Source organism: Polistes canadensis, unplaced genomic scaffold (genome assembly GCF_001313835.1).
Source record: "Polistes canadensis isolate GaletaPanama2010 unplaced genomic scaffold, ASM131383v1 scaffold_44, whole genome shotgun sequence".
NCBI classification, from domain to species: domain Eukaryota; kingdom Metazoa; phylum Arthropoda; class Insecta; order Hymenoptera; family Vespidae; genus Polistes; species Polistes canadensis.
In genome coordinates this window covers 89,764-112,110 of record NW_014569591.1, presented here as the reverse complement: position 1 = coordinate 112,110, position 22,347 = coordinate 89,764, and the positions used below count along the sequence as shown (strand labels likewise).

General features: G+C 30.1%; 4 protein-coding genes across 5 annotated transcripts; 2 read left to right on the top strand and 2 right to left on the bottom strand.

Annotated features, from left to right (window-relative positions):
* Positions 1-2,390: 2,390 nt before the first annotated feature.
* On the top strand, positions 2,391-6,713 carry LOC106785047 (hemocyte protein-glutamine gamma-glutamyltransferase-like). Its single transcript, XM_014745186.1, has 8 exons — positions 2,391-2,504; positions 3,656-4,130; positions 4,204-4,430; positions 4,493-5,094; positions 5,200-5,297; positions 5,374-5,664; positions 5,967-6,127; positions 6,221-6,713. Exons 2-8 carry the CDS (start codon positions 3,656-3,658, stop codon positions 6,503-6,505), a joined length of 2,139 nt encoding a protein of 712 aa, XP_014600672.1. The 5' UTR covers positions 2,391-2,504; the 3' UTR covers positions 6,506-6,713.
* Positions 6,714-6,952: 239 nt separating this feature from the next.
* Positions 6,953-9,367, bottom strand: LOC106785023 (putative uncharacterized protein DDB_G0282499). Its single transcript, XM_014745119.1, has 2 exons — positions 8,557-9,367; positions 6,953-8,484 (listed from the first exon to the last, which is right to left on the bottom strand). The coding sequence occupies exons 1-2, from the start codon at positions 9,365-9,367 to the stop codon at positions 6,953-6,955; spliced, it is 2,343 nt and encodes a 780-aa protein (XP_014600605.1).
* Positions 9,368-14,353: 4,986 nt separating this feature from the next.
* On the bottom strand, positions 14,354-16,098 carry LOC106785049 (40S ribosomal protein S6-like). The gene is made up of 5 exons (XM_014745188.1): positions 15,995-16,098; positions 15,390-15,594; positions 15,155-15,300; positions 14,690-14,890; positions 14,354-14,600 (listed from the first exon to the last, which is right to left on the bottom strand). Exons 1-5 carry the CDS (start codon positions 15,998-16,000, stop codon positions 14,400-14,402), a joined length of 759 nt encoding a protein of 252 aa, XP_014600674.1. The 5' UTR covers positions 16,001-16,098; the 3' UTR covers positions 14,354-14,399.
* Positions 16,099-16,686: 588 nt separating this feature from the next.
* On the top strand, positions 16,687-22,282 carry LOC106785045 (importin-11). 2 transcript variants are annotated; one of them, XM_014745183.1, is made up of 18 exons: positions 16,687-16,863; positions 17,269-17,400; positions 17,548-17,648; positions 17,804-17,917; positions 17,995-18,401; positions 18,481-18,744; positions 18,858-19,013; positions 19,100-19,140; positions 19,215-19,397; positions 19,517-19,628; positions 19,745-19,965; positions 20,042-20,206; positions 20,290-20,482; positions 20,621-20,858; positions 20,952-21,048; positions 21,162-21,424; positions 21,521-21,662; positions 21,808-22,282. In XM_014745183.1, exons 2-18 carry the CDS (start codon positions 17,278-17,280, stop codon positions 21,925-21,927), a joined length of 2,940 nt encoding a protein of 979 aa, XP_014600669.1. In that variant the 5' UTR covers positions 16,687-16,863; positions 17,269-17,277; the 3' UTR covers positions 21,928-22,282. The 2 variants fall into 2 exon arrangements, with proteins under 2 accessions (XP_014600669.1, XP_014600668.1); XM_014745182.1 differs by having other exon boundaries at positions 16,687-16,967.
* The last annotated feature ends 65 nt before the right edge of the window (positions 22,283-22,347 follow it).

Below are 22,347 nucleotides of genomic sequence, written 5' to 3'. Positions count from 1 at the left end.
AACGGAAATGTGCAATGAACATATTTTAATTTTTCCCTTTTATAAAACGAGCAACTCAATTGTTAACTTCGCTCGCATAGATCTTTTCAATATGATCTATTCGAATCTTTCAATAATTCCAAGATTAATCGCGAGGCTTGAAAATAATTACACGTGCCATAGAAGAGACGGAAAACAGGTGCGTTCGGATAAAATTTGATTTTTCAAAAGACGCGAGCTAACGCATTGGGACTAATGAAAGAAAGAAAGAAAGAAAGAGAGAGAGAGAGAGAGAAAAAAGAAAGAGTGTGTGTGTATGCGTGTATCGGAATATGATTGTCAGTATGTTTATCGTGTATGTGTTTCTTAAGTATATCGCGGGTTCAAAAATATACATATGGTAACATGTACCATTAATTTGAAGAGAAAGAACTGAGTAGCGATACAAAATTTGATAATACTCGAACGGTTTATTATAATTCAATGAGATAAATATATGTTTATTTGTTTTTCTTTTTCATTAATGCATGGGTAAACAAATTTCGTTTACGTTATGCGAACTTATCGTCAATTTATCAAGAGAGAAAAAGAAAAAAAAAAGAAAAAAAAGAAAAAGAAAGAAAATGAAATATAAAAAAAGTAATAAAAAAAGATATACAATATATTTGTAGTAATGTCTGAAAAAAAAATTTAGCTAGCAAGCTTACAGTCGACGATGGTAGCCAAGTATTTTTGTGCCAAAAAAATTCGATAGAAATTGAATAATTAAATATCGTTAAGGGAGGGTAAAAAATAAACTCCTGAAAAACGTCCTAGGATCAACAAAATTTGTTCGATGCTCAGATAGAAAGAAAGAAAAGAAAAAAAAAAAATGAAAGAAACAATTTGAATCCGCGAAAGCCGAATATGCGTTAGCTGCTGCATTCCGTAGCGAACAAGTTACCGATTCCACGTTCTTATTTATAATAATATTATATATATATACATATATATATATATCGTCTATACTTGCCTTAATCTAAATATTTTTAGACTTTTTAGGTGGGTGCTCGATATAAACACGGTCCATTTTACTTATTAGATCAGATAAATCTTCTAATATCTATATTTCACTAATTCAAATTGATTGATTTTTGAATTGAGTATTAATGTATAAACAAAAAAAACCACATTACGCGATCGATTCGCGCATTCCGAGCGTCGACTAATTTTATTTAAATAAGTTTTAATTGATCTTTCTTCAGATCATTGTTTAATTATCATCATCATCGTCATTATGATCTCTCTCTCTCTCTTTCTCTCTCTCCTTTTGACCATATTATTTAACTTTGACATTCGGATTGCGTTCGTCGATAAATTAATATGAAGATACATATATCGAAACTATTATCTTTCATTTCTTACATTAAAAAAAAAAAAAAAAAAAAAAGCAAATTATGTCGTTGATTAAAATGATCGATTATAACGAGAATCATAAATGTTTCGTCGAATATCGAAATAAAACTTTCTGTGTTTTATTTTTTTTTTTGCAAAAGAAAAAGTAAAAAAGGAAAGAAGACTTATAAATAATTGGAAAATGAGAAAAGGGTGACCAATAATTTACAACATAAATCGTCTAAATCACTTACACACATACACAGACACAAAAAAAAACGCAAAAATAAAATTTATGAAAACTTCTCTCGGACTCTTTTTTTTATCCTTTCAACGATAAATAATTAATAAATAAACTTTTCCTTTATGATTACGATAAAACATGCGGGAAACCGCAGCGTCCAGTGCACGTTGTTATATTGCAAACCTAGTATTACGATTCCATTTTGTTTCAACGATAAGATAAGTTTTTTTTTTTCGGAAATGATGCTATGTCCAAGAACTCGAGAATTAAAATGCTTATTAGCTTATTTTTAATCGTCAAAATATATTAATAAAATATCTATAGATTAATTTTAATTTTTAGTTTTGCCTTTTTTTTTTTTTTTTTACATAAAGAACAAGAAAAGTCTATCGTAAAAGAATCTATAAATTAGGTAAACATTTTGTCTTTCTTCATTATATTTATTATAATAATTTATAAATTACTTTTTAATTTCATAATGTACAAAGTAAATTATTTTTGTATGAAATAGAGATTATGAATAATTATTATTAATATTAGAAATAAAAGTAATTATATAATGTTAAATAATAATAATTAACCAAGATACCAAAAATCCTCATAAAAATGAAAGAATTTAACAATAAGTAAATGATTGGACTTTGATCAAACGTTTACATGCTTATAAGGAAATCAGAAACCCTAATTAGGATGTTAAAAGATAATAATTAAGAGTGACTGAGGACGGCATTTTTTATCATGGTAGTAGGGATACTGCGGTCGGAGAGGTGGATATTGCAGGTTATATAAAAACATGTAAAACGTCTTTAATCGTCAGTCAGACGTTAACTTAACTTGGAAATTGATAGCTCAAAGTGAAAGGTTTATACATACGTTCTGTGAATTTTCGAAAAATAAAACACTCAAGGTTAGTCTTTTACTATATAGTATAAAAAAAAATAAAAACTATAACATTTTAATTAATTCCATTTATTATGTTTATAATCAGAAATTAAAATATTAATCCCATATTTTTCCATGGAATTTTTTTAATGAATTTTTATAAAGATTTTTATTATGAAATATATATGAAAAAATGCGTTAAAAGCAATCGTACATCTTTGGTTTCGATTTCTAATTTCTTACGTAGAAGAAAAAAAAAGATAATCTCATAAGAAAAATATTTCAAGAAAAAGGTCCATCATGGGTTTTTCTTTCTATCTTGATTACTTTTCTCGTAACATTTCTTATATCAAAAATAAACAAATCATAAAGGAATTTGATTCGATACTATCGATACAAAAGCCGAATTTGAAAAAATATTTCGTCGAAATAAAATAGAATAATTTAATACAAAGTTTACAAAATTACAGTATATTCTTTGTAGTGTGTTTTTTAAATAATACTAAAGATTTTTTATTATTTTTTCTCTGTCAACATACCTTCGATATACTGAATAATCTTTATTAAAAATGTTGACAGAAGTAAAGTTCAATAATAAGAAACATGTGAATACTTTTATGCTTATTGGGTATCATTTTCAGCTATTTTTAATTTGTTTTACATTTATTCAAATCAGAAGGTTAACAGGTTTTTTTTCTAAATTCTTTTGAGATCTCACAAGTAATTTAAATATCGTTAAAAAGTATTTAATAAGAAAGGTGTTAGTTTAATCAAATGTATAGAGAAGAAATATTTTTGAAGCTTATTCACATTCTCGGAATGTGAGATTTCACTGTAACAAAATGATGGAATCGATGAATCATTTAAGAGGTCATGTTTCCATTCCATTCGGGGATGTAACTACTTCGTTGACAATTCGATCACGCAACATCGATCTTTCTTAGAGTTATCCTTTCATGCGATGACGTGATTCTTCAAAAGCGGATATAATCTTTTATTTCTTCTACTCGTATACAAAGTATATATTATGTATGTTTACTTGTGGAGTTGAGTGTTATTGTATAATGAACAAATGTAAAAGAAGAGAACTTTGATTTTCCTTGGAAAAATGGATTTACATAGGTACACAGATTAGTTGACAAATAAATCATAAAAATATGTTCACCTGTTAATTAGATGTCGAACCAGGAACCATTGGTCGTGGACATGGTGTATATGTACGAAAAGGAGAATGCTGAATACCATCACACAAATAATTACGAAATGATTCATTCAGAAAACCCAACACCGGTACTACGACGAGGTCAAGCTTTCAATATGGCATTGAGATTTAATCGCGAATATGTTGATGAAACGGATATCGTTAGGCTCTTGTTCAGTTTTGGTCCAAATCCAAATGTAATGAAAGGTACTAGGGGAGTTAACACGATAACAAATCGAGACTCGTATTTAACGGATTTGGAAGCATGGGGTGTACGAATGGTAGCAATTCGTGGAATGGATTTGTCTGTGGAAGTTAGAAGTCCTGTTGACAGTCCAGTAGGTGTTTGGCAATTAAACGTTGAAACAACGACTCTTGGAAGAAAAGAACCTCCAAATACGTACAATTACGAAAATGATATATACTTGTTATTCAATCCTTGGCTAAAAGGTATGTAAGGAAGCATTATTGAGTCTATAACAATCGTGATTTAATTTTTATTAACATAAGAAACTTCTTATAGAGGATCTGGTCTTCATGGAAGACGAACAACTTCTCGATGAGTATGTTTTGAACGACGTTGGAAAGATTTGGGTTGGCCCATGGGGAAGTTCTCGGGGTAGAGAATGGATCTTTGGTCAATTCGATGCATGCGTTTTACCAGCATGCCAATTATTATTAGAAAGATCAGGCATCAAGGCTATATCCAGGGGAGATCCGATTAAAATGTGTCGAGCGATATCAAGAATCGTAAGTGATTAATTTCGTGTACAAAATGAAGGGTAAATTGTAACGAGTGTTACATTTCGTAGGTAAATTCAAACGATGATAAAGGTGTGGTAACTGGTCGTTGGGACGGTGAATACGAAGATGGTACAGCACCAGCAGCTTGGACTGGAAGTGTCCCTATATTGGAACAATTTTTAGAAACTAAAAACGAAGTCAAATATGGACAATGTTGGGTATTCGCTGGTGTCGTAACAACTGTCTGCCGTGCTCTTGGAATACCATCAAGAGTTGTATCAAATCTTGTATCAGCTCACGATGCTAATGCTTCCTTATCGGTCGATCGATATTACAATGCGGACAACGAAGAACTCGAATATGATCCAAATAATTTGGAAGGTGAAGATTCCATTTGGAATTATCACGTTTGGAACGACGTTTGGATGGCTAGGCCTGATTTACCCAAGGGTTATGGGGGTTGGCAAGCTATAGACGCTACTCCGCAAGAACCGTCAGATAGTTTCTATCAATGCGGACCGGCATCGGTTGAAGCTATAAGACAAGGTGCCGTTGGTTATAATTATGACGTTACTTTTATGTTGGCATCCGTCAATGCTGATCTTATGAGATGGAAAGAAGATCCAGAAAGTGAATTGGGATACTCTAAAATTGACTGCAACAAATATCAGTCAGTTGAAATATTTATTATCAATTAATAATAATAATAATAATAATAAATAAAGATTCAATGTGTCCATTTATAAAAACACATTTAATTTTTATCTTTTTTTAGTATCGGTCGAATGATCTTGACGAAAGCACCATGGATCTTTGATCCAAACGGTGATAAAGATAGAGAAGATATAACATCTCTTTATAAAGCTAAAGAAGGTAAGATAAGTTTATTAATTTATTTATTCTTTCATGTTTTTTATTCTTTTTTCCCTCAATACGTTATTTTGAACAGGTACGGAAGCAGAGAGATTGACCTTGTACAGAGCAATACGTAGCACTGAAAGAGCCAAGAGATTTTATTCTTTGCCAGAACCAAGCAAAGAAGACGTCGAATTTGATTTAGTAGATCTTGAACGTGTTAAGATAGGAGAACCATTTGCTGTTACCGTCAATATAAAGAACAAATCGAATCAACCAAGAACAATTCAAGCTATATTATCCGCGGGCAGTGTTTACTATACTGGTGTCAAGGCAAACTTGGTGAAGAGAGCCTCCGGTGATTTTATTCTTCAGCCTAATGCAAGTAAGATTAAAATAATAACCGACTACGCATCGTTATATCAATATTTCATTTCTCATTTGTTTTTAAGTATGCATTTAAGTGGCAAGAAATTGAAAGAATCTCCGCATACAAACCGCATCATAAGCAACAACATAAGACATTAAGATACCTATTACATAACGATTTATGTATGTTAATCGATTAGGCGATGCAATTTTTTTATTTCTTACCTGGGAATGTTTAGAATTACATTTCCTGTTTACTCGTCATGCTATAATTATTTTGTTTATACTTCTTTTTTTCTTCTTTTTTTTCTTTTTTAGACGAACAATTAAGACTTACAGTCACCGTAGATGATTACTTGGATAAATTGGTAGAATATTGTATCATGAAACTCTACACAATTGCTACTGTTAAAGAAACGAAACAAACTTGGGCAGACGAGGATGATTTTCAAGTTCTCAAACCAAATATCACTGTCAAGGTTGGATATTGATAATTAATTAAACTAAAATAAAGTATCCGTCTAAAATCAAAACTTGTTGTTCTAACAAATTATTATTAATATATATTACAGGTCGAGGGTGAGCCAATCCTTGGAAGACCAACTACCATAACGCTTAGTTTCAAGAATCCTTTGCAAAAGACATTAACTAATTGCAAATTTAATTATGCTGGTCCTGGATTGGCCAGAAACAAAATTTTACCTTTCAGGGACGTTGGACCATTGGAAGAGGTTTATGTAGAACATCAACTAGTTCCGCAAAAACCAGGAGAACAAAAAATCATTGCTACGTTTGCTTCGAAAGAATTGGTTGATATCACTGGATCAGCTACCATCGAGGTCTTGGATGAAAATTGAAAATTTATTAACAAAAAAAATCATATTTTTACTCTTGTAAATACGAAAGTAAACTGAAAAAGAAGAAACAAAAAAAGCATCGTCGCGATAATAATTATAATTTTATATATTTTATCAAAGTTTTATAACATAAAATTAACAAAAAATACAAAGAAATCTTGTAACTTTTAGTAAAATATAACGTATACTTATTTGTATCAACACATAATCGCAATTGCACATATAATCTTTGTCAATATTATTTGTTTAAATGATACTTTTGTTTAGTTTTTTAATATATCACTAATATACATATATAAACTATGTTAATATGTAAAACAATGTCATTAAATTTTGATAAATTTTATTAAGAAACAAACGTAACGAAAAAATATCTAGAAAAAATGCTCGAAAATCTTACGAGCATGTGTAATATCAACTATGGAGGAAGAAAAAAAAAATTTATTATTACTTCATAAACGTCTCGCAAGTAATAGAAAAATTCAAACAAAAATATACAAAGGAACACACAGTAAAATAGATCAAAAGAAGTAATCCTTCTCTAGTTATAGCTAAATCGTGAAAATCATTAGATTCTTCTTCTTCGTTCTGAAGATTCGGAGATGAAATCTCTTTTTTATAGTATTTAATCATTTGTAAACCTTGATTTCTTATATTCAAAACACTTGATACTGCTCCTGTGGAATTATTAGTGTTGAAAAAAACGGAATGTTGAGATTCTTCTGATATTATTTTCACTTCTTTCTCTTCCGTGTTGTTTGAATTACTGATTGAAACAAAGACGAAACTATTGGTCTCGTCAGAGTCATCATTTGATAATGAATAATCAGTTGGCTTAGATTCACAAAAGATATTCTCGATAGAAAATGATTTAATTTTCATATCCAAAGTATCCTCGACTTTGTCGTTGAAATCATTGAGATTGTTGTAAAAATGATTACAATTCTCATTAAAATATTCACAGGATAATTGTTTATCACGTTCAATAGATTCTCCTTTTTCAACGAATTTTTCTAAAGAATCTTCGGATAACGAATCAGATTTTGTTGAAAACCTTTCTTTACATTCTTTTGATTGATTATCATGCGAATTATCTTCAGAAATTCTAACAGTTTCGTAGGAATTTGTCGAATAACGAGAAATCGTTTGCAATGTATCCACGTTATCACTCATTTTATTGAGATCTGTATTAAGTAGTTCTTCTGAAATATTCGATGATCGTTTGAAAGAATGACAAGAAGATAACGAGGCTTCTATTATAGATTTATGTAAATCTTCATAAGAAGATCTATCGTCGTTCTTTACTTGTTTTTCATTTGATGATTTTGATAAATCATTCGACGATACAGTCATTTCTTTAAAATTAAAATCATGTGGGGTAGTAGTTTTTTCAATTCGATAAAATATATCGTTAGCTTGAATTGCGGTAGCCTGTAATTTATTCAATTGTATATCAACGCTTTGCAATTGTTCTTTGATACCGTTTAATTGGTTAAACGATTCGGATAACGTAGATCTTTCAATGTTATCATTGCTATTATTTATTTTTGATAACAATTCGTATGATTTGTTCAATTTAATTTTATCTTCTTCACATTCATTTTCATCGTTAGGTTGTTCACAATATAACTCTACAGTTTCCGCAACCCATCGATCATTAGGAAGATCAGTATTTTCTTTCTGATCTTTGTCTACTGTTTTCGATAGATTATCGTTGGGTTGTTCACAATATAACTCTACGGTTTCCATTACCCATCTATCATTATGATTTAAATTTTCTTCATCGCTCGTTCCTATTAATTTTGATTCAATGTTTACAATAGTATCAGTTTCATCAGAATTGCTCATTAAATTTATATTTAGATTAGTAGTAGCATTATTTTTCATTACTTTATAGGAATGTTCATTCGTTAGGGTTGAAATCATTTGAATTGGTAATAGTACCGATTGATCTTGTGAAAGAACTTTGGTAGGAACATCTTTCAATGAAACATTTAAATCAATTTTATTGGGAGATGAAGAAATAATTGTTTTATCGAATTGCTCAGAACAATTAGATTTGATATCATCGATGTTAGTAAAAGCATCGCAACACGATCTTAAATCCGATGTAGTTTGCGAAATTTTAGATTTCTTTTCATCGATCATGTGATCGATCGATTCATTATCGTTAGATCGAAGCTGTTCTATTATCGTTAAGTTCATTGATTTAGTCTCTATATCATTATTGTTGTTTACTGAAGTATCAATGGAAAGTTTGTTTAAAGGATTCTTCTCAGTATCATTTGTTTTCGAAGAATATAAGACATTTGACTCCAAGTTAGGAGAGGTTTTATCTTTCTCATTATTGTCAATTACATCAGAATCTTGTTTAAATCGATCATTCAATTCACCTAACTCCTTCAATTCATTTTCCTCACGATTATTATCCATCAAAGTTTCGAAAGAATCTTTATCTATCTCGGCTGATTGATTTGGCTTAATAGACTGATTAAAAATCATGTTGGTTTTTGATTTTGACGAAGAGAGAGATGATACTTGACAACATTTTGATGAAGCGACCGCTGTCATTAACTTAGATACTGAACTAGAGTCAGTTTTATAGCTAATATTTGTAGAATATGTTAAACTGGATTGATTCTCAATTGATGTATGATTATCTAAATTTTCATAACTTTTCAATACTGACTTTGATAAATAATTGAAATTGTCTGTCTTAATAATCTCTTTATTAGATGAATGTAATTTTTCTTTAGATGATTCTTCTTTCATCTCTTTCTTCGTTGACTGTTCTGTTTCTTGATTCTGATACGTTGATGATTGAATTGCAGGAAATTCATCAGGAATTTTTAATAAATGCATTAACGATTTTCTTCTATCTTTTCTTTCTAGACCGTCTAGAATTTGGTCCTTTACCTTCTCATTTTTCTCATAATCTTTAATGAAAATGTTCGTAGGAATATTTGTAGAAGAATTACTTGTCATTGGTAACTTACCATCAGGTTCATTTTTAAACACAATCTGCGATGTATTCCTTGACGTTAAACTAGATATACGCGGACGCGATTTAGATTCAGATTTGTCTTTCATTAAATTTAATTCTCTACTCTTACCCCGAACATTCGTTAAAAATATATTCGATGAATTTCTATTATCTTTTAGTTTTTTCGATGATATTTGTGTTTTTCTAAACAAAAAAAATATCAATGAAAATATATATACATGACTATATTAGTTAATGCAATAATTAAACCATAATAATGTTACTTACGCGAACAATTCGCATAAGTCGTTTACATGTTCCTCGACCAAATTCTCATTTCTTTGATTATCCTTCAAGAAATGCTTTCTTTTTAAGACTGTTGGCTCTGATGGATTAGCAATTGATCTGAAAATATTGTATTTTATTTGATAATTATTATAAGTAAAATAATATTTTAATTATATATAATTTATTTAATATTATATATATATATATAACATAAACAAAGTACCTTCTTATTATTTGATTATCTTTATTAAACAACATCTGCGAGCGAGAATTAATTGGTTCATTAGTTAAAAAAGTCGGATTAGAAACAAAAGGTTTAACAGCACCAGCTGGTTTCCAAACGGGTTGAATGTTGACTTGCCGATTTAGACGAATGTCTTTATGTTTCTTCGTTTGATCAAGATGTCTGCAGGCAGGATAGATCGATGGCGAGACCCTTCTTGTTTTTTTCTCTTTAATTATTTGAACAGTTTCCAAACGTGGTCCAACATTATTCTTAATCTTTTCTTTCTTATTACCAAAAGAAATATTTGAAATTGTATCCGTTGATTTCTTCGTCCTATTGGAATTTTCGAATAATTTGTACTGACAAACGATCGGCTTCTCTGAACAATTTTGCTTTTCTCTTAACGTTTTGTCTTTCTTCGAGTTAATCATTTTATTTTTTCCTACATTCGAAGAAGGACTTATTCGAGATTTGGATACATTTATTTCACTTTTCATTTGGTTTTCTTTCTTTATCGCGCTTAATTCTATAATTCGATTCTTTGTACTTTCCATTCTGAAATCATCGTATCGTTTTTATAATACTGTTGAAAAAACTATTTAATTGAGCAAAATTATAAAATTAAAATCCATTTTGCATAACTATACAATTATATATTCTAAAAGAATTCGAAATTATTAATGTTTATGAATATTGTATTTGTCCTATTGTTAAACTGTTAATCAAGAAAATTTAGTACTTGAGGGTTTTGGGGGTCGCTAATTGTGAATTTGATATTATTTTTTTAGAAAACAAAATACCGAATACAAAATCAAAGATAATTTGGATAAAAACAAAAACATTTTTTTTAATCTTAATTGTCAAAAATTTTAATGTTCAAAAATGTTTTTTTTTGTAAATTTTAAAAAACATAATTTAATTTTACCTACTGTCAAGCGAATATTTCATATTTATATGTAAAAATCGGACAAATATTAACTGCATTATGCGCGTTTAAAATGATCGTAATATTCGGGAAGCAGCGTCATACATGCAATGCGTTCGACGTTCATGTTTCAATTAATAATTTACAAGTGTGGATAAGCACTTATCCATAACAAATGGTTGGTCAAAGACCCTACGGAGTGCACTAAACATATCCCTGTGATTAAAAGTCCCCAAGAAATAACTTTTCTTTTGAACTTTACGTTGAACTTAACGTTTTTGTCCTATCCATTGTTCCTTGTATTGTATTAGATAACAATATTTAAATAAACTAACCTATTATTAGATGGTCTTTTTTCCATATTATCCAAAGAAGTCTTTTTATGATGCTTCTTAATATTTTCTTTATTATCTTCTATAACAGAGATATCATCGGTTAAAAGCAACATATTGTTTAACAATCCCTTTACTTTGTCTCTTCGATCGATTATTTTCTTTCCACTACTTAATAACGTTTGCTTTTCCTGGAAAAAATGTAATAATGTGATCATACATACGCATATATTTATCAACAAGAATTTAGTACTCAGAACTCTTACGTCATCTTTTGAAGTCCTCATCTTTTGAAAATCTTCTTTTTCCTTAAAAGATTTCAATTTTAAAGACGTAGAATATTTTTCTGCAAGAAAATAAAAGAAAAATGATAAATCTTAATCCTTCGTGTCAAGGGCCTCTGTAGCGAATCATTAAATGCATATATGGTAAATTCGACCCCAGACAATAATCGCCTTTGAGTATCTCGGCAATTATGTACTTTTCCAAAAAAAGTTTCAGATACTTTTCATAATAAATTGATTAAATTTTTAGCCTGTGTAGTTAGATTTGCAAAAAGCAAAACATGTAACTGTCGAAAAACGTACTTAACACATTGACAGCCGGCGACCTAAAAGACTTTTATGGTCTGAGCGCCGGCTTTATTTACTTGTTTCTGATCACTGAATAGCTCAGAAACCTGCATTTTCGCGGGGCCGGCTGTTAATGTGTTAACATTGGGTATTCAAGTACAAAAAAATATTTGATGTCAAATTTACCATTAATGCACACTGAATATAACATAAAAGAACAATTAATTAAAGTAATAATTATATAAACCTTCCATAGATTTTTTTAAGCTTTTCTTAGACAGAGAGAGCCTTTCTTCTTTCAAAACTTTTTGAAGATTATTAATGTTTTTTCCCAATAAACCATTTATTTTTGTAATAGCTTCTTCGCGGTAATTATTATAAGAAATATAATCTTTACACCTATGTAACATAGGAAAAAACAAGAAAAAAAGTATATCATTATGATTGAAAAAGTAAAATTCAAATAAATAAAAAATACCTCGTAATAAGTTCGTTCAAAGTTTCCTCAACATTCGATGTAGAAATAGAATGAATAGAATTCGGTAATATTTCACGACATTTTATTTGTGTGATCAACGATAGTTGTTTTTTAATTCCCGCCAAAATTTCACAAACGTTTTTTCTAGAATGATTTCTATGACGAGAAGTGACCAAATGAATTTTCCTCCTATAATTAACTCTTTTGAAAGTTTTTCGTCTAATGTGACTAACTCGTGCACCTCTTCGTAGTAATTTAGTTAACTTTGTTATATCAAGAAATTTTTTTAAATGCGCTGATGACAGATAAATATAATTGTTGTATACATTGATTGTAGTCGGAATAAAGTGAGTTGAATTCGTCAAATTCAAAGATGATTCCTTCGCGATATCTAAATCAGAAATATTTTCAATTTTCCAACTACTCAATTTACTTTGGGAATTTGTTTTTCTAATATTCATTACTGCGTCTTTGCAATATCCTTTTTTCAAAGATTCGAAACGACAAGATCGGATATCTTCGGTTACATTCAATTTCCGAACGTCCTTGTTCGGACTAGTTTGGTTCTTTTCATTAAAATCGTTCGTGTCAATTGCGAAATTTGAATCTAATAATGAATTTCTCAAAGAATTTTCTTTCGATTTATGATTTACAAAATTGTTAGAATAACGTTTTTTTCTTGCTTTTTCTAAATCAATAATCAAATCCCATGTTTCCTTTGAATCTTCTTTTCTTAAAAATTTCGATAATACAGGCTTATCTGTTATTTTATTATCATTTTCTAAGTCAAGCCGATAATATGGTAATTCGAAACGATTAAGAAAATCTTCATCTCTACTTGAACTTGTTTTAATGTCTTTTAACATATCCAATTTGTTAACGTCATTATTTTTTCGAGTTGGGGCAAAAAAAGTATCGTCAAGTTTCAAATGATCAAAACTTACGCGACGATGACCTCGAAAAATATCATCGTCGTCGTCATTACCAAAAAGTTGTACGAAAGTTGCAGAATTTTCTTTGTTGTTACATTCATCGGATTCGTTGAAATTCTTTGGAGGTGTTTGAAAGAATTGTTCTCCTGAAACCCAATATTTCGAGAAGTCAATGTCATTTGCATTTTTAACCAAGGTCGAGGATTTATCACATTCCCTTGTAGGTTTCCGATTTCCATTCGGAGAACGATCTCTCAATAAATGTTCACATTTACTTAACAATTTCTTTCTTCTATCATTTCTACTAGATTTAAAATCGGAATTTGAATTTTCATCTCTCGATGGTGTACATATTAAACCGTTACAAGATGACAAAGTTCTTTTTTCCGAAATAGATTGTCTTTCTGCACTGTTATACATCTTTCTGATCTCTTTTGTTCTTTGTTGAAATATAAGTGTTGTATACGATATGAATATTAAGAATAGACTTTTTTACACTAGATATAAAATATAGAACATAATACACACACAGTTTTGATATAATATTAACACACAACATACGATAGACCTATTAATTGCAAAATTAGAACTTATTTCAGTGTTTTACATGGTTAAATTTCGTCAATGCGAACATCGTTATCAGTTAGGAATACCAGAAAGTTCAGATTTGTTGGTTCACTTGTTTCATGTTTGCCCGTTGATTGGTTAATTTATAAAATATTTGACAATATTTAATTTGTTTTTTCAATAAAAAACAAATGATTCTACTTAACACTTGGGATGCGCGTATACTTCGCCGCGGCTTACACGTGCAACAGGCGTTTTTTCGTGATCTTGTGGGAGTTTGGTCAAATACAAAGCGTTGCCTAGCAACATAAATACCATACTATATGTATTTTTTACGTGCCCGCGATCCAGTGATAGACTGCGAAAAACGTAAAAGTACGTTGCCCGCATACAATGTGTCAATATCGCTTTAATATTTACAAATACATCCACATAGTATTAATCTACTCTAAGATAGATCCTTATTATTACTTCTACTATTTTTATCATTTGGATTCTGCATATAGTTAATTATTCATTGACGGGTAAAGAATAACATAGAAAAATATGGTGAGAATTTTTTATTATTTTAAAAACATTTTAATTCTCTTTTTATTTTTGCGTTGCAGTCGGAGCAGATTGATTAGATGATTTAGAGTCTCTCATTGAAGCACTACGTCTTCGTTTGATCTCTTCTTGACGTCTATTCTTCGCTTCTTTTTGCCTCTGAGCCAGCAACTTAGCATAATCTGCAGCTTGCTCTTTGCGAGCCAAGCAACGCCTCTTTTTCAATGCACGCCTATGTCTCCTTCTCTGTAAGTATATAGAGTAAAAACATTAGTATCATTTAAGTGATTCGATAATGTCTTGATAAATATTGATAAATGTTTCTTTTATTATACCTGTAATGTCAAAGGTGTAATCAAGCGTTGAATTTTAGGAGCTTTTAGACGTTCCTTCTTGCCTTCTTTCTGGATGGGTCTTTTGACGACGAATTGACGTACGTCGTCTTCCTTTGAAAGATTAAAGAGCTTACGAATTTTGCTAGCTCTCTTCGGTCCTAAGCGACGTGGAACTTGTGTATCAGTAAGTCCAGGAATTTCCTTTGTGAAAATAATTATTTAGAGTTAACAATCCCGACTAGTGGTACTGTAATTACCTAATCTCATAAAAATAATTCAATTGAATTTGTCATTGTCTCGTTAGTACACTGAGAAACAGTAAGAAATAATGTAACAGTTTCCCAAATTAAAACGATCTTTAATCTACCATGTCTACGATAGTATTTCAAGATTATTTGTCATTCTTGCATACACCCTAGAACATGGAATCAGTAGGAAACAGTTGAAATTTCAGGTTTATCTTACCTGTTCTCCCTTCTTCACAATTACCAATGCAAGTACTGACAAATTTGCATCGACGATGCAACCACGTACAGATTTACGTTTTCTTTCTCCGTCACGCCTAGGTCTATAGCAGGAGTGTCCCTTTGATAGCAATAACCGTACACGACCTATTTCAAGTATCATTATAATATTATCTTCAAAAAAAAAGACATAATATACCTACAATTAAATGAAAATAAAGTTAAAAAACACTTACCGTTGGTCAAGATACCCTGCTTCATAGGAAAGCCTTGTTTGTCATTCCCACCAGCAATACGTACAACATATCCCTTCCATTCATCACCAAGAGAATCGGCTTCTACCTCTGCTCCCATGCGTTTCTCATAAAACATTCGGAGCTTGTGCTCGTCCGAAATTTCGAACAATTTTTGACATCCTGTGGCTGGAAATGATACGTTCAACTATAACAGAATAATCACTAATAATTAACATTACGAAAATTTCTATTTGAATGTTGTTACAAATATAGAGGTTAGGTTGTATTCCTAACGCGTTAATTCGGTAATCATTTTCATTCGAAAAGTACTAAAATTGAAATCTCTTATTATTAAATAAACATAACATAATATTATATGAGAAAAAAATATATAATAATTGCTTTTAAACACTAATAAACAATCACAAAAAGTGGGGACAACACGATGTTGACGATTCGTATATAATCAATACTAAATATAAATATATAAGCTGTTGAGAGAATTGTTAATGCAAACAAAATATCTGCGAATTTTTATAGTATTAGTAAAAATTATTAAATTGTTTGAGTAAAGAAAGATTTCAAAAATATTATTGGATTCTTACCTTCATCTTGAAATGAACAGTAAATTCCTCGTAGCCATGAAGTGAAAGAACGTCCGATTTGTTCAAATGTATTCACCAGAGTGCGCTATCCGAATATCCTGTGAAAATGGAATCCTAATAATTTTGAAATCAATTTCTTGTAAACATTATCTTTGCGTTTCGTTTAAGAAATTAAATCCATGGATTAATATACTCGTAAAAAACAAAATAATATTATAATCTAAATTTTTAAAGAAACGTTAGAAAGTACTTAATTTTATCTTCATAAACATCATACATATTTACATACATATGACTTCGGAGTTTAGTAAAATATGAATTTCTTTACAAATGTTTAAATTTAATTGACGATTATAGTCTATTCATAATTATCTTTTTATTTATTGAATAAATATTAAATAGATAATAAAAACTTTGGCAAACATATTAAAGAGAAATGCAGAAGCGCGATATTTAATAGGTAAGATCATGCGAAGAGGATTTTAATAATGTATAGTTGAATTACTTGTAAGAAAAAATAATCATTATTGATAATATATAATCGGTATATGACGGTAATAGATATTTGGGAAAGGTTCTAGACATATAATAGACCTCATTTCCATAGATTTGTTATTTTTGTTGATATATTTTTGTGTTAAATATTAGGGATGACCGGTAAAAAAGTGAGACGGTGACTAAACCGCGGAGGAGAAAAATAGGCTAGAGAGTGGCAGCACATAGAAATGCCGATTTGCGGGCGTGTGTAACGATTCGATATTAGAAAAAGTTATTTTAGAGTATCTTACGTTATGTCTATTAAATGCATCAACTCGGTAAACAAGTATTTCGGATAAAAGGAACGTACGGAATGCAATTTAAGTGTAAATGTAGGTTTCAAATCTAGATCGTAACGAAAGATGCGTGCATTTGGACGTATATAGGTTATAGACATTGTAACGACTAAACCTTCGGACGAGAAAAATGATGTAACGTCAGTTTTCAAGATTTATTTTATTACTTAGGAATATTCAAGCGAATTTGAATACTATATAGATTTATTGCTAATGAAATGCGTAGGTTATTACGATCGTAATAAGGAATAGAAAAAGACTGTTATTATCTCCCATGTCTATCGGTTGTTTTCAAAGACACTGCTTTTGACAAAAAACAAAAAACAAAAAGAGAGAAAAGAAAAAAGTTTTATTAACTCAGGCGTACAATACGAATGTGTAAACATTTTCGTAATGCTCTGTGAACTATTTTATGTGTCTCTGAATGTTTATGATATTTAGTGGGAAGAAATGGATGCTGCAGTGATAGAAATTCTCCAGCAAGCAGGTAGTCAAAATCCTAATGTTTTAAAACCAGCAGAACAAACGTTAAAGCAATGGGAAACTCAAAGAGGATTTTACACTGCTCTATATGTAAGTTATTTGCCAAAGGAATACGATTATGTTAATCTACAGTGTTTTCTATCTCATCATGAACGTAATTTATTTCTAAGCACGTTTCATGGAAACAATTTTCATACGTATTGATTTACAAGTTTAATTTTTCGTTTATTATTTCAGAATGTATTTTCAAATCATTCCTTGGATGTTAATATTAGATGGATGGCTGTTTTGTACTTTAAGAATGGCGTTGATAGATATTGGAGAAAAAATGCACCAAAGTAAGGATTATTGCACATATATTATGATATACGTCATATCTTATACCTTAATTTCTAAATTTCTATATATATTCATATTATATTGCTATTATAATCTAATCATATTTAAGTTTAACTTCTTTATCGAACGATCCAATTATTTTCTTTTATATTAGTGGAATAGAAGAAGACGAAAAAGAATTTTTACGACAACGTTTGATAAGTAATTTTGAGGAACCTGTAAATCAATTAGCAGTTCAATTAGCAGTTCTTATTGCTAAAATAGCAAGGTAAGATACTAAAATATCTGATATAATAGATGCTCTAAAAATCGTAGTTATAACTTTTGTTCTATTTTTTCTTATAGATATGACTGTCCCAGAGAATGGGATGTATTAATTCCTACGCTTTTGGAAGTTAGTAGAGGTCAAAATTCTTTAGCACAGCATAGAGCGCTTCTTACATTGCATCATGTTGTCAAAGCGTTAGCTTCTAAGCGTTTATTACCAGATGTACGACTCTTCCAAGAATTAACAACTAATGTGATTACTTTTATTCTTAATACGTGGAATACATACACGGAATCATTTCTTATAATGGCATCTAATGGAGCAGATGCGAATCAAATACAAGAAACTTTAGAAAAAGCATTACTGTTACTAAAAACATTACGTAAGCTTATTGTCCATGGGTTTAGTAAACCATCTCAATCTCAAGATGCCATGCTATTTTTAGAAGTAATATTTGAGCGAGCACGTACATGTCTTGAATGGCGTTAGTATAATATAATTTATCCCTTCTTTTTATTTTTTCTTATCATTTAATTCAAATAAATTTACTCTTCTTATTTTAGGTAAAACGTTAGCTTCAAGAGGTATACAAATGGAGGTTTGTGATAAATTCATAATTAATTTGACCAAAGTGTTAATAGAGGTATTAGAAATGCATCCACTTTGTTACGTCGAATTGATACCAACAACTTTAGAATTCTCAGTTTTTTATTGCTTCACGGAAGCTGGTCAAGCATTAGCTTTTGAAAAATTTCTCATACAATGTTTAAATTTAATGAAATGTATTTTATTATCAGTTTGGTATAGACCGGCTAAAGTAATCGAAGGTACATATATACCATTGTTCGTTCATTTTCATCTAAATAGAAAATGTGATATTTTTTAATTTTAATTAAATCATTTTTAATTTATTATTCATATTTTTTATTATGTAAAACAGAGACTAAAGATCCATTGACATTGAGAGCTTATCAATTAAGGCAGAAATTTTTTGTGCGCGAAACCTTAACCGAAATTTGTACAAGACTCGTTACTCATTATTTCCTTCTAACACCCGCGGATTTGGAATTGTGGGACACTGATCCTGAAAACTTGGGTAAACATTAATATATCTATATATATTCTATATATCTTCATTTTTCGTACTCGTCTTCTAAATAAAATAATTTCTTTTCCTTAAAGCTTCCGACGATGGAGGTGAACCATGGAAGTATAATTTAAGAGTAAGTATAAACTAATACATTCTGATCATAACTTTTTTTTTTATATTCATAATAATAATAATTTCTCATTTCAGGCTTGTACACAACTTGTATTTTTGGCAGTTTTCCATCAATATAAAGATGTTCTTGCCTCGGTTCTACTCGACTTGATACGCAGGTATCATCAACCCATTGAACCAAATAATCTACCTGCAATTCTGTTGAAAGATGCGGTGTATAATGCAGTTGGTTTAGCAGCTTTCGATCTATATGACGAAGTAAATATAACATAGAATATATATATTAATACATATAGTCTGCAATGCAAATGTAATTTAATAGAAATAATATAAAAATACCAACGTTTTATCAAGTCAATATATTTTCTTAACGTTAGGTTAACTTTGATCAATGGTTTTCAACAACGCTAAAGGACGAATTGAAAGTAAAAAGTAATAATTATAGAATTATTAGAAGACGTGTATGTTGGCTTATTGGTCGATGGGCAAGTAAGTAAAGACAATGAAATATAACATGGTGATGTGCGTGATCAAAAATTACTATTAATTATACAAATTATAATTGAAGATTTATATATTCATAAGATAATATCATTGTTACATAGGTGTAAAATTAAGTGCTAAGTTAAAACCAGACTTTTACGAACTTATGATAGAAGCTTTAAGCCCAGAAGAAGACTTGGGTGTTCGTTTGGCAGCAATCGATGCCTTAAAACTTGGAATAGATGACTTTCAATTTAAAAAGGAAGAGTTTGCACCTTATTTGGAGCCTACGTTTACCTTATTATTCGCTTTGCTAAAAGAAGTTACTGAATGCGATACCAAAGTATGATCACTCCTTATATTTTTATTATGAAATTGTTCTTTCATTTTGTTAATCTATTATTTTTCTTATACCATAGATGCATGTTCTTTATGTATTATCCTGTGTAATTGAGCGAGTGGGAAATGATGTCAAACCATATGTTAGTGCTCTTAACTCATACTTATCGCTACTATGGCAACAATCTGAAAATCACAATATGTTGAGATGCGCTATAGTAACAACCTTAGTTCACTTGGAAAAGGTAATTATAAATCAGAGTTTATTCATAAATAACAAAATAAACCATATATAAATAAATTTAATGAAACAAATGTTCTTTTATAGTCTTTAGGCTCGGAAAGCATTATGTTGCAACCATTGGTGGTGCGTGTTGTTGACCTAAGCTGTGACGTCAATCAAGAAGGACACGTTTATTTGTTGGAAGATGGTTTAGAATTATGGTTAGCTCTTTTGGAAAATGCGCCAGCACCGACACCAGAAATAATGGATCTTTTCCGAAACATGCCACCTTTATTAGGTTGACAGAATATAACTCTATGCGTAGAACTATATATATTGGATATTATTATATACTCGTATATCTCTATATATATATATATATATATATATATATAGATATAGATATAGATATATGCTTACATATTTTATTTTACAGAATCATCGACAGAGAGCTTAAGACTATGTTTGTACATACTTCAAGCATATGTATTATTAAGTCCTCAAGAATTTCTCTGTCAAAGAGGAATGGTAATAATTGAAACATTGAGATCTCTTCTAGGAGACTTAGGTTGGGAAGGTATTGTCGCGGCAATGAGATTGTTTGAGACATGTCTTAAAGCTTCTCCTGAACAAGGTGCAGAATTAATCAAACCTCTTTTAATGAAAATATTTGAGTAAGTTTAAGCGGAATGAAATTATTAGGAAAGCTTTACATCCCAGTATTCTCAAATTAATTTAATAAAAATAATAAAATATCCATTTTTTAGAAGCGTTTACAAAGGCGAAGAATATCCAATGGTTATGACCATGTGTTTATCTATCGTTGCTAGAGTTTTACTCTGTTGTAGAAATATTTTTGTACAGGTGATAGACAGCTCTATACTATTTATTATGCCTAGATATATGATGTTATGCCTATATATGTATGTATATGTGGAAATATGTGTATACGAATTACGTAAAAGAAATAATTACAGGTAATCGGTGAATTATCGAGAAACATAGGGGGCGGTGAAATAAACGAGGAAGCTGTACTACGACAAATAGTACATATTTGGGTAGATCGAATGCCTCTTGTTACTCAACCTGAACAACGCAAGTTATTAGCACTTGCACTTTGTTCCCTTTTGGAAGCTAACAGTTTACCAAGCGTTCTTCAACATTTTCCATCGATTATATCTAATATAGTTGAAACTCTTAACGATATAACGAAATATGACGATGCTGGATGCCCTACAGAGTAAGAATTATTTTTCATTCGTAATATAATAATAATTATACTATCAATTACATGATATTTTTTAATCTTGTTTATTAACAAACATTATTTTGTCAGTTCTCTGTTGTTAAGCGATCAACCTAGTCCATCTCAATACGAAGATGTAGATTATGAAACTGAACATGGACAAAGAAGAAAGAGACTCGCTTACAATGATCCAGTTCACAATTTGTCCTTACACAATACGCTCACTAACCAAGTAAGAATCATGATTTAAATTTATGATCATTTTAATATTTATATATATATATATATATATAGAGAGAGAGAGAGAGAGAAAGAGAGAGAGAAAAAGAGAGAGAGAGAGAGGGAATGTCATTCCATTAAAATAATATTTATTTTAGTTTAATAAGTTACGAAGAATGATGGGGAATGATCAATTCGATCAATTGTTTAACACTCTTAATCCTGACGTCAACGAGGAACTTAATTCATGTCTTGGATTGCGAGATCTAGTACTATGAAGGAAAAACGATAATAAAAAAAGGAAATCAGAAATAAAGACGTGGTCGACGAAAATAAAAGATACTTTCTCAAATGCTACACACATACACATTCATACGCGCGCGCGCGTACACACAAACTGACCATACCAATACAACATGTAAAAAAAGCTTTACGATGCTCTACTGTAAAACGGCACTATTTTACTGTATGATACTACCTGTTTCACTGTATTAATAATGTTGATTATAAAAGGACCTACTGTCGCCATTGAAAAAATATTAACACGGTTAAAATATCGTGTTGAAGATAGACCACAAAAATGTGAATATAAATAAAATTGTGTGATTATTAAAAATACGCAATATAATACGTCTACATATTTTTAATATAATTATATTTATTTTGCAATCGTTGATTTTAATGAGAAGAAGAAATAT

What these genes read in the sequence shown, in the direction of transcription:
- LOC106785049 (XM_014745188.1), bottom strand. An exon ending in GCAGGGTATCTTGACCAACG is followed by an intron (nt 15,301 to 15,389) that starts GTAAGTGTTTTT and finishes TACTTGAAATAG; the next exon opens with GTCGTGTACGGTTATTGCTA. An exon ending in TTACACCTTTGACATTACAG is followed by an intron (nt 14,601 to 14,689) that starts GTATAATAAAAG and finishes ATATACTTACAG; the next exon opens with AGAAGGAGACATAGGCGTGC.
- LOC106785023 (XM_014745119.1), bottom strand. Translation starts at nt 9,367, where the DNA reads ATGCATTTATTAAAAATTCCTGATGAATTTCCTGCAATTCAATCATCA. An exon ending in CGATGATATCAAATCTAATT is followed by an intron (nt 8,485 to 8,556) that starts GTTCTGAGCAAT and finishes TTTCATTGAAAG; the next exon opens with ATGTTCCTACCAAAGTTCTT.
- LOC106785047 (XM_014745186.1), top strand. Translation starts at nt 3,656, where the DNA reads ATGTCGAACCAGGAACCATTGGTCGTGGACATGGTGTATATGTACGAA. An exon ending in GTCGAGCGATATCAAGAATC is followed by an intron (nt 4,431 to 4,492) that starts GTAAGTGATTAA and finishes TACATTTCGTAG; the next exon opens with GTAAATTCAAACGATGATAA. An exon ending in TATTCTTCAGCCTAATGCAA is followed by an intron (nt 5,665 to 5,966) that starts GTAAGATTAAAA and finishes TTTCTTTTTTAG; the next exon opens with ACGAACAATTAAGACTTACA.
- LOC106785045 (XM_014745183.1), top strand. Translation starts at nt 17,278, where the DNA reads ATGGATGCTGCAGTGATAGAAATTCTCCAGCAAGCAGGTAGTCAAAAT. An exon ending in AAACATGCCACCTTTATTAG is followed by an intron (nt 20,483 to 20,620) that starts GTTGACAGAATA and finishes TTTATTTTACAG; the next exon opens with AATCATCGACAGAGAGCTTA. An exon ending in GTAGAAATATTTTTGTACAG is followed by an intron (nt 21,049 to 21,161) that starts GTGATAGACAGC and finishes AAATAATTACAG; the next exon opens with GTAATCGGTGAATTATCGAG.